At 36.5% G+C, this 10,812-nt stretch overlaps 2 protein-coding genes across 2 annotated transcripts; one reads left to right on the top strand and one right to left on the bottom strand.

The window, feature by feature from the left end:
• Positions 1–4,150: 4,150 nt before the first annotated feature.
• Positions 4,151–5,969, bottom strand: LOC135698552 (uncharacterized). The gene is made up of 6 exons (XM_065218581.1): positions 5,954–5,969; positions 5,544–5,886; positions 5,185–5,437; positions 4,852–5,124; positions 4,378–4,726; positions 4,151–4,314 (listed from the first exon to the last, which is right to left on the bottom strand). The coding sequence occupies exons 1-6, from the start codon at positions 5,967–5,969 to the stop codon at positions 4,151–4,153; spliced, it is 1,398 nt and encodes a 465-aa protein (XP_065074653.1).
• Positions 5,970–9,290: 3,321 nt separating this feature from the next.
• On the top strand, positions 9,291–10,117 carry ND-B17 (NADH dehydrogenase (ubiquinone) B17 subunit). Its single transcript, XM_065218580.1, has 3 exons — positions 9,291–9,654; positions 9,724–9,825; positions 9,903–10,117. The coding sequence occupies exons 1-3, from the start codon at positions 9,409–9,411 to the stop codon at positions 10,041–10,043; spliced, it is 489 nt and encodes a 162-aa protein (XP_065074652.1). The 5' UTR covers positions 9,291–9,408; the 3' UTR covers positions 10,044–10,117.
• The last annotated feature ends 695 nt before the right edge of the window (positions 10,118–10,812 follow it).

The following is a 10,812-nucleotide window of genomic DNA, read 5'->3' as shown; positions in this document are numbered from 1 at the left end:
TCAAATATTGTGTCCAGTGCAAAAAATGCAGAACTTGCATTCACTTTTCGGCATGTTGATATGTAAAAATGACTAAATTTTCTGAAATTCGCCCATCCTTTTTGCACTGGAATGGTTTGTTGGCGTTGAAAATGAAAACATCAAAGCACCATCAGCTCTTGGTCAGATTGCTCGATTCAACAAGGAGTTGCACGGTCGATCAGACAAACTCAAAATTGAATCAAGTCCACTCAATTGACCACTTTGTCGAGCAGTTTTGGCGTGACTTTCTACTAGCGATTTCACAAAACTGGACCAACTAATTACTATTTTTTATGAAACGCACAAGTGTTGGCTGCTTTTCTCGTGGTTCTAGAAGAAAAAGTCTCAAAATAATGTTTTATTTCGAGTGGTAGTAAACGTCATTTTAACTGCTCTAATGAAGTGGTTAACTAACCACTTTAATCGAACAGTTAAAATGACGTTTACTACAACTCGAACATAAAACTGCTGGGTGTAGGAGAAGACATCATAACAAAAAGACTGGAAACTTTGCCATAATCCAAGCGATAGATACAATAGCACTGCACTTGAGTGAAGGGGGAAGCAACGCATAGAAAAATGAGCAAATACACAAACCTTTCTTCTGAGGATGTAATCTTTGATATCAAATTCGTTCGAAGCATTTACTTTTGAGCGGCACATGACGGGATTGTAACTGTGTCATAGCGTTCGTATAAGAAAATTGAAGAGTTACCAGTGATTTGTTGTCTTCGGTGTAGGGTAAATGCACCTACACCGTGAACTCCCGGTAAACTAACTGTTTTAAATCTGAACACTTTTTAATTTGAACCCCGTTAATCTGCACGCCCGTATTAACCCGAACCCTCGCCCGAACCATATCTTGACCTTACCGAAAATGGTTAAAAATTGTATATAATCCCTGCTAAACTTTAACTGGAATGGTTATGGAACTTTACATGAACGTTTATGTGATGATAAAGTTTTAATCTTATGTCGTATGGTTTTTTGGAAGTGGACTTTACAAATAATGGGTTGTTAAGAACCATCCCAAGGAACAATTGGTTGCATCAAATAAGCACATACGCCTAAGAGAAGCCTAATGACTGCTTCCCTAGTTGAATAATATACTTGTTGAATCATTACTTTAATAAAACATATTTCCATTTCATTAAATCCTTTTGTTCCACTGCACATCTATGCCTGAAGTAATAGTTGATTAAATAACTTTACTAACAAAAAAGTTGCTTTTGTTCCAATAAACATTGATGGTTGAACAATTAGCAGCTTAAAAGCTTTTGAAGATTCTACTAACTGATTTGATCAGCTAATGCATATATGCTTAACGACATATTTTACTAGAGTTGTTGTGTTCTGTACTAAAGCTAATTGGCAGCTTGATTATTTAGATAATAAAACAATGTGAATAATAGCATTGCAATACACTGTTATTCATACAAAAGTAATTTGATCTTGAGTAATGTTTTTTTGAAGCGTATCAAACGTTTTTATAATACTGTAGGTGATTTATGTAGAAAAGCGATTTAACAGCATTTTTGTATCCGAGTTCACCTTTGTTCTATCTCGTCCATCAGTTCGGTTCGTTTTATTTTGCTGCTCAAAATGGATAAAATTTACAAAAAATACAAAAAAAGTGGATCATTTTACAGGAAATTGAAACGTACACGTGAAAAATACGAAGTTATGTTTAAAAATATTTGTTCTAACCCCGGGTTCAACAAACAAAATGATTACACAATTAATACCGCATCTGTATCCGATGAATCAACTCGTAAGTCGATGAAAATGTATTAGTACAACGGTAAATGTTTAAAAAATCTATTTGACCTATTTTCTATTTAAGATCTCGGCAATGAGGATCATGAAAATAGCATGAGTATGGCAGCTAATAGCGATATATCGGATTTAAGTGGAACATCGTGTACCTATATCTTTGAGGAAGTCAATGGAGAAGGCTTAGTAGACCTCGCAAAGCTGTTCGATAACCCTGAAAAGGAGGACATCCAAACTGCTATCAAAGAGTGGTCTTTACGCCACAACATAACTCACAAAGCATTGAAAGATTTATTGCAACTTATGAGACTCCAATACAATGACCGACGATTACCCGCAGATCCTAGAACATTACTTGCTACTCCACAAGATACGGGAAAATTATGCATCGAAATGGCCGGTGGACAATATTGGCATTTTCGACTCCAGAAGTGCTTAGAATATTGGTTCAATAATCTAGTTGAGGACATTTCAATAAGTATCAACTTTAATATAGATGGACTCCCAATACACAAAAGCTCAAAATGCCAATTATGGCCAATTTTATGCAACGTCCATGGCGCACCTAGTCTGAAACCGATGCCTGTGGGAATTTTCTTTGGAAAACACAAACCCTCAAACATAAATGAGTTTTTAACGCCGTTTGTCAACGAAATTATCCCTATTCTACGGAACGGTATTGTTGTAAATGGCTGCACAATCAATATCAAAATTAGATGCTTCATTTGTGATTCTCCTGCTAGAGCTTTTGTAAAAGGTGAATCATATAATAACTTGATATTAAATCATTTTTAACATAAAAGTAGTTTTTCTACATTTTTAAATCATATCTTATATTTTAGGAGTTGTAAACTTTAACAGCAAAAATGGATGCCTCAAATGCACGATAAATGGCGAATATTCTCATATCTCACGAACAGTCATTTTTCCATCCTTACGCTGTACGCTAAGAACTGACGAAAAGTTTCGAAGAAAAATGTATGGGAAACATCACAATGGCGAGGAATCTCCTATCCTGAGAATTCATGATGTTGACATGGTAAAGGATTTTATTGTAGCTGATTCTCTGCATCTCCTAGAGCTTGGCGTAATGAAACGACTTCTAACCGGCTGGAGAGATGGTAAATTGGGATTTACCGGCAAACTGAGTGCATTCCAAATCCAAAAATTATCAGATAGGATTACTAAAATCAGATTGCCTTGCGAATTCCATCGTAAAATAAGATCTTTAGACTGCTTAGCTTTTTGGAAAGGCACTGAATGGCGAACGTTTTTGAATTACATCGGAATCATCGTACTGAGTGATATATTAGAGGAAACACTGTACTACCATTTCCTTGTTTTGTTCACTGCGGTCACAATCTGTTCGTCAGACTTCTATATAAATTTAAGACCGTTGGCGCAAGAGCTTTTTGAAAAATTTATCGAAGAATTCCAAAGCATCTACGGAGAAGAGTATATTACTAGTAATATACACAATCTAGAACATGTGGTAGCTGACGTTGAAAGGTTCGGATCTTTGGATTCCATTTCAGCGTATCCATTTGAAAATTATTTATGTCAGCTAAAAAGATGCCTAAGACAAGGAAACAACTGTTTAGAACAAGTGGCCAATAGAATCCTGGAGAAAAGTACTGTGAAGGATACACGAGAAACGCCCAAAGGACCATTTCCAAACTTGTTCAAGCGAAAAAATAACCTACATTGCTCAGTTAGAGATGGCTTACTACTAAATCAGTCTTTTGAGAATTCATGGTTTTTATCAAAGCAGAATGAAATTGTTAAAATGTGTGATGTTTCATATGACGAGCACAATCAAATTGTAATTCAAGGTTGTTCCGTAGCATCACCTAGTGATTTTTTCATTTTGCCAATCCGCTCTTCATACCTACGTATTTATAAGGCAAAAATTTCGTTTACTAATAGATGTAATCCGTATCGCCCAACAGATATTGCTTGTAAATATGTAATAGTAAGTTATAAGGATGGCTACCATGTTTTTGTACCATTGCTACACACATTTTTGTAAATCAGAATGGTATTATTAAAATACATGAAAGTTTCAGTTATCATAAAAATGTTTATTGATTTTATTTGTTTACCATTACATTTTAAATAATGTATTAGTTCTTTTAGTCATGGTTAAAAATTCGTGGTAGCTTTTTTGTTTCTTGCAAATCTGTGCTTGAACCACTTGTATAAAATAAAAACTGCATTAGCGTAACTTACAGCGTGTAGAAATCAAAGGTTAAAAATACACTAAAACTAAATCTTCATTTTAAACTGCACATCATTTTAAAGTGCATCAACAATAGTTATTTATCGATTAGAACCACTCGATTCAAATTATTGATTATTAGGTCGAATTAATATGAAGCTCACATTCCTCCACTTTGCTTACTAGCATCTCGTTATCTGTATCATCACTAGAAGATGATTTGCTTGATTGTGAGTCATCGTCCGATGTGGAAATCCATTCTTTCCTGGTTTTGTTTGAATTTCGGGTCGAAGCATCAGCCGCTAAAAGTTCGAAAAATAATCAATAAAGAATCAACAGCAGAACAAAAATGCTATCAGAATTACCTTTAACAAGTTTGTTATTTGACCTCTTCGCTCTACGATGAATGCTAGGTTGACGCAATCCCTTAGCTTCACTCCTTTTTTTAGAATTTCGTGCCACTTGCTTGAAAAAATGCTCAAGCAGCTGTTTGGAGAACGTGGTATTTACACTATGGACGATTGCAAAAAAAGTATCCAGAATGTTGGTACAATTCTTGATAGCCAATTTGATGGTCGTACTGCGACTAGCGCCACTCCATGAACATTTCATCATGACATTACGTTCAAAAAAATGGTCCACCAACGTGTAGGAGATGTTCAACCCGTTGCAGTTATCGCCAACGTAACCAATAACCTTTTTCATATAAGAGATCTGTAAATAAATCAAATACATGTCCTATGAGCATTTAGATATCGAAGGAAGAGTTAACAATTTGCTTAAATTATAGTTCAAAAAGCAATCGTATCGCCATGAATACTGTAGAAATACAAACTTACGAATCGCTTTGAATAGGTTTCATCTGCAAGGTTCTTTTCCAGCTCATTAATCTGTTCGGTGGATGACATTGGGGAAAAAGTAAACTTTTCGTCATTTTCATCAGACGGGTTTGTTTTAGCACGTAAAGCTGCTGCAAGTTTCACGTCTATGTCACTCTTGAACGCTGCCATCATGGATCCTATTGCCGAAAGCATTGCTTGCTGTATTTTTGAACACTCCAGTTCGATTTTTTCAGAGACAGCATTAACGATGTAATCAGCATCAACAACGGGCTATGGAAAATAAAATACGCTACCTAAGATAGGTGTAAAAATAGCATGAAGCAGTCCTACCTGTTGATAATACACGTATTCACCCTCCGTCATTATCGCTTGCATTTCATCTGTTGCCCGTTGTCCGGCTTCGGTACCTGTTGTCAGGTAAACAGATTGATCGGGCTGCTGCGTGGAAAAGATGTCATCTACCTGGTTTACACTTGGAGAGCACAGCAAGTTACGAGCAAGAACCGGATGATTCTGAGAATCATCGACGACCGATGTGACATTTGACTGCGGGCCTGTATGTTCCGTTCCGGTGTTCAGGTTAAGGTTAGGTTCATCAGCAGCGATGAATGTCGTACGAAATTTGTCATTCCCTACAAAGTCAATATTCAATGTAAAATGAGAAAGATGAAACAGTATAAAAATACCAACCATTTCCTGCAACCAGGTGGTTGAAATCAAATCTTCTGCTCAAACCATCCTTTGTTGTCTTCTTCTGTTTCTTCTTTCGTGGAGCCGAATCAGAACTCTCTGTGTTTTGACCTGAAAGTTCAGCAGCTTCCATTTCGGCCTCCTCGTAAGAAGGGATATACTTCCTTTTTACGCTGCATGCAATTTTACTCCAGCCGCTGGTTGGCTCTGACTTCAGGTCCTTCCGTAGTTTGTTAGCATTTTTTTCCGGCCACATTAAAAATCCATTGCAAACCCAGCGATGGGGAACCGCTGTCAAGACGAGTTTTCCTGCCTCCTTTGTTTGCACAACATCGAAATAATCTGTAATAAGTAGTCGATGCATTAACTTTTGATAGATAGTGTTTATGATATTTTGTCAGTAATTTACTTTTATGTTGATCCATTTTGTAGACAAAACTGGTAATAAACAGAGAGTTTGATGGTCACTCACGTTGCAACGACTGACAGAGATACAAAAATGGCACATCAGTTCAGGTCCGTTGTTAATCGTAAACGTCAAAGCTTGCAACAGTGCAGGCAGAAATTTGGAAAATGTTTGATAAACTAATATACTGTGGAAGTAATCACTTGTTCAGTAGGCAACCGATTGTATGATGAGCAGTCGTTGAAATATAATGGAAGGTAATGCTTTATTCAACTATATTGATCAACACATTACAAATCTGCTGTCTATATAGCCTATAGGCGGTATCATGTGGAACAGTAAATTAGCACAACAACTCTTCAGTATAATCTCCCGTAGCTTTTATGTGCGATTAGTTACATCTTATGTTATCATCCAGGATAGCTCAGATGGTATGCCAGCGACTATAGATCAACGGAGGTGAGTTCAAATCCCATACAATCACTTTATAATAAAATGTAATTATCATTTAAATTTTCAGAATACACATTCACTAGCAAACATGATTGTAAATTATGTATCAACTTCAAAATTAAAAGTTTCTTCATAATCGTGTTGCCTTAACTTTAACAGTATCTGTAGGTTGATTTATTAAAAGATCTTTAGAACCGATTGAATGTTACAACAACGATTAGAGGAGATAAAATTTTGCCATAGCCTTATAATATTTGATGCAAAGTTTCAATGACAACAAAACATAATTGTATAAGACTCGTTGACATGATATAGTTGTTTTTCTACAACAAAGTGATGTAAGTAAATACGAATTATGAAAGCTGCTAGAAACTACTCTCAAAACTATATCACACGTATAAAATGTTCAAAGAACTTATCCGTAGTCTTAAATCAGCGTAATTGAAAGCGACATAGTAGCAACTTAAACATATGATTTCAATTACTAATAGACCACAAACTGAATAAATTCTCCAGAATTGTGTGAAGAATGTGTGTGTAGCAGCTGCATACCAAGATAAAGCAGCAACTATTCAGTAAGCAACTAAATAAAACAGCTCAATAAATGTTAATTAGGTATGCAATTGTTTCTTGGGATTACTCCTCAAAATAATTGTTTTCTCCATACATTTTCGGAAAGAGAACTATATTAGAACCATTTAACGTATTGTTTGAGAATTTTAATGGTAATGGTTATGGTAGTCAGTAAAGTCCATGGATGGTTTTGTGTTGTCGGTCAACTTTTCGTGGAATATATCGCGAATTAGCAATAATTAATTAACAGGCAACCTATTCGCGATATATTCCACATAAAGTTGATCGATGTTACAAAATCATCCATGGACCTTACTGACTACCATAACCATTACCATTAAAGTTCTCAAACCATAAGTTAAAAGGTTCTAATATAGTTTGCTTTCCGAAAATATGTGGAGAAAACAAGGATTTTGAAGGATAATGGTTCTTAACAACCCATTATTTGTAAGGTTAAAACTTTATCACACAAACATTCATGTAGAGTTCCATAACCATTTCAGTTAAAGTTTAACAGGGATTATAAACAATTTTTAACCATTTTCGGTAAGGTAATATTAAGGTTCGCGTTTATGCGGGCGGCGTGCATAGAGATTGCTAAAGTATGATTGTGTCAGTGCTTTGTTTTCATCGGGAAAATTTTCCGCTATGAAGTTTTTTTTTCCCGATGAAAACTTTTTGCGTATACGTATACGTGACATAGTGTGCGTACGATAAACGTCAGCAATCTCTATATTAAAAATTGCTCAATCGTCATTTTGCACATGGAACGGAGCAAAGAGAAATGGAACATTGCTAAACGGAACGGAGAATGAAAACAAAACAGAAAATAAGGCTACCAGAAACACGCTTTTCCGATGATGATGATACACACAAAGAACAAAAATTGTTGCAATAAAAATAATGCATTTTCAAATTAAAAGTTTCGCAAATTTCGTAGTTTCAACTACGAAAATATTCAAATGAAAAGTTATTGTTTTGTTTTGAAAGTGTTTCTTTTACTCTCGACTCGCTATTTTAAAAGCGCATTCTTTAAAAATAAAAGTTGATCAACTTTCAAAAATACCTTTTCATAGCGATGTTTTTGGCAACACTTGACCTCCATTTGGCGCTAAATTTGAGTTGACGTCGATTGATGGAGGAATGGTTTTGGCTGGCTTCCATAGGAGTTTTTTGAGTATGGTAATTGATTCAACGGTAAGTTTAATAAACTACGAAACCATAATTGATGATGATGAATCTATTTATGAAACGTAACCAATAATTTCATCTCCACAGATCAACGTATTTAACTCGGTATTCAAGGCGCTTAGTGAAGAGCTCCATTCTGATCTTGAATTTGCTCATCTTCCGTGGGAATAATCTGACAACCATCTGCTAAATCTATAAGCTGCATACAGGTATAGCTCCAATCACCCATAATTGCTAATTGTACCATTCTCAAGACTTGTAGATTTACAAGAAATAACTAAAGGTTTCCAATATTGATTTGTAGTCTAAATACCCGGAACAGGTACCAGTTGCAGGATGAAGCATCCCATGAGCTGCAGTGGAAAAATCATCGGAGAACTTCGAGCCCACAGCAGCGACGTCTTCGGAAACCGGGTAGACATAACATGAATAACATATTTATAGAATATAGTATATACTATTAAATATTATCAAGAAATTAAAAATAATATAAATAATTAAAAAAATATTATATTGAAAATGCTTGTTTTTAAATCGACAACATTTATTTTTCCTATTCAAAGTGGCACATTTTATTTACACTATATTAAACTTTCATGTCAAAAGCTTGTTTGAAACACGCTGTTGATTTAAATACTGCCATGCTTTCAATTTGACAGTTCTACAACTCGATTTGAAAGTTTCAACTTTTGAAAGTAGGGAGTGGGCAACTTTTGAATTGACAGTTAGATTACTTTCATTTTGAAAGCTAGCCGCTTTCTACCAAAAAGAACCAATGCAAACTTTTAATTTCACTAATGGTTTTTTTAATTTTAATAATGATTATTTTGTGTGTGTAGGGTTACTAGAATTGAAAATAAAAATTAACCCCATTATGCAGTGTCTTTCTGAATAGCGTGGGTCCATTTTTGCCAAAATTTAGTCCACTCGGTTAGCTAATGTAATCGTACTTATTTAAAATAGTTCCAGCGTACCAACATTGATGAAATTTTGGATTTCGGTTCCATTTATAACTCGGTTTGAAGTGATCTGATCGACCGTGTAGATGTAGACTCGAAAGAGCTCGAAAAATAAATTTTGACAGTAGTTCACTTCGACGTTCGATCGATTCCGCAGAGAAAAACACTTCTCAGCTCCATCGAGTTTGGATTTTCGGTCCGGATTGTTCGTTTGAAAACGAAAGGAATCCCGTTTACCGTCGATTCTCGAACGGTTTGTGTAGGAAATTTCACCGTCTCACGATGTCCTCGAGCACCGGCGGCGTGAAGCCCATGACCATCACGGGCCGTATGGTCCGTGAGCGGGAGCGTTTGCTGGGAATGACCCAGGAAGAACGTGCCTGGCGATCTCAGTGGCTGAAGGATCAACAGCTGGCTCACAATGAGCCCCGACACGTTCCGGAATACTGGAAGGAACGATTGAATCCGATCCGTCGGGTCTACCGTGCCCCACTCGATCTGGTGCAGAAAGGACTGACGCCGGTTTTGGTAGGACTGTGCACGGGTGATGCTGTTCGAATGCTGGTGGTTATGTAATTTTTACTTTTCCACCTACAGGGACTAGACTGGGCTCATGCCATTCGATTCTGGACCGGAAGAATCGGATTGATTGCTTTCGGTATCTACGCCGGAGCTTACTACTTCAAATATAATCAAAATGTAAGTTTCGCCATGCACGGTTTGGTTGACTTGAGCATAATATGCTAAATATGTTTGTTTTGTTTGTACTTTGCTAGGACTGGACCCGAAAGGGAGGTTGGCGAGTGATTCACTCCCGCACGGCGGTGGTCCCTGGTGATGAAGGATATCCGAACTTCCCACAGCGCAGCAGTCCCGCTGATTATGCTGCCCGCGGTTTCAAGCAGTCTCCGATATAGTTGAGCGGTAAAAACAACTTTATGATTGTGTAGATTTGGTCGAAAATGTAAAAAATAATGGCGTTACAATTTGATGAGATCGATTGTTGATTTTGAAGTGATGACTCTGCATTCATAAGCTTAATTTGGGTATTGTGCTGATTCACATGGCCATGCCAAATAAATATTTAGGCAAATTTAGGTAGTTCGAGGTCTCGACAAAATATTCATATGTTATAGGGGAAATGGATCTAAGATTGGGCCCATCGCTAATAATCTGGTATTTATCAATTTCATCTAGAAACGCGTCATTGGGACGGTACTAATGGATATTTTTGGTCGCTATTGAAAATTTAGTCGATTGTTGAATTTATATGTATGGGCCCAAATTTAGGCCGACATTGGTGGGCGTTGGCCAAATTTGGATTTTTCAGATATAATCCTAAATAGGACCTATATTATTTAATACTCTAGTAACCTCAAGTCCGTGCTCTGTCACAATGTTTCATTGTGATTAATCAACACTCAAAGGGGTAAAATATAAAATTTGGGGTAAATTTGAAAGAAAGGGAACTTGGAGTGTAGAGCGCACTGCCCACTGGACGATTCTGAAGCCTGGCCAAGTGAGTGGGGTATGGGTTTATTTGATTGAACGTCATTTCCAATATATATATTCATACATTCAAATCATTGGCATTTGAGATAATACAGAGATAGGATGCGGAGGGCCCGCTTAAGAGGAGCGTAACCCATGTTATGGTTTCCATTTATTAAATAGTTCAGATTGGCT

This window comes from Ochlerotatus camptorhynchus, unplaced genomic scaffold, assembly GCF_037179485.1.
Source record: "Ochlerotatus camptorhynchus isolate MF236.1 unplaced genomic scaffold, CSIRO-AGI_Acam_v1.1 ptg000090l, whole genome shotgun sequence".
In the NCBI taxonomy this organism is placed as follows: Eukaryota; Metazoa; Arthropoda; class Insecta; order Diptera; family Culicidae; genus Ochlerotatus; species Ochlerotatus camptorhynchus.
Note: the sequence above shows the minus strand (reverse complement) of the source record. Positions and strands in the feature narration are given on the sequence as shown.

Bases quoted from the DNA above. Each gene is read 5' to 3' on its own strand.
- LOC135698552 (XM_065218581.1), bottom strand. The intron at 5,438-5,543 runs TTGGTATTTTTA...TGAACCTAACCT, and splicing joins CACCTGGTTGCAGGAAATGG to TAACCTGAACACCGGAACGG. The intron at 5,125-5,184 runs GTAGGACTGCTT...TATTTTCCATAG, and splicing joins AATACGTGTATTATCAACAG to CCCGTTGTTGATGCTGATTA.
- ND-B17 (XM_065218580.1), top strand. From the start codon at position 9,409: ATGTCCTCGAGCACCGGCGGCGTGAAGCCCATGACCATCACGGGCCGT. The intron at 9,655-9,723 runs GTAGGACTGTGC...TTCCACCTACAG, and splicing joins AAGGACTGACGCCGGTTTTG to GGACTAGACTGGGCTCATGC. The intron at 9,826-9,902 runs GTAAGTTTCGCC...GTACTTTGCTAG, and splicing joins ACTTCAAATATAATCAAAAT to GACTGGACCCGAAAGGGAGG.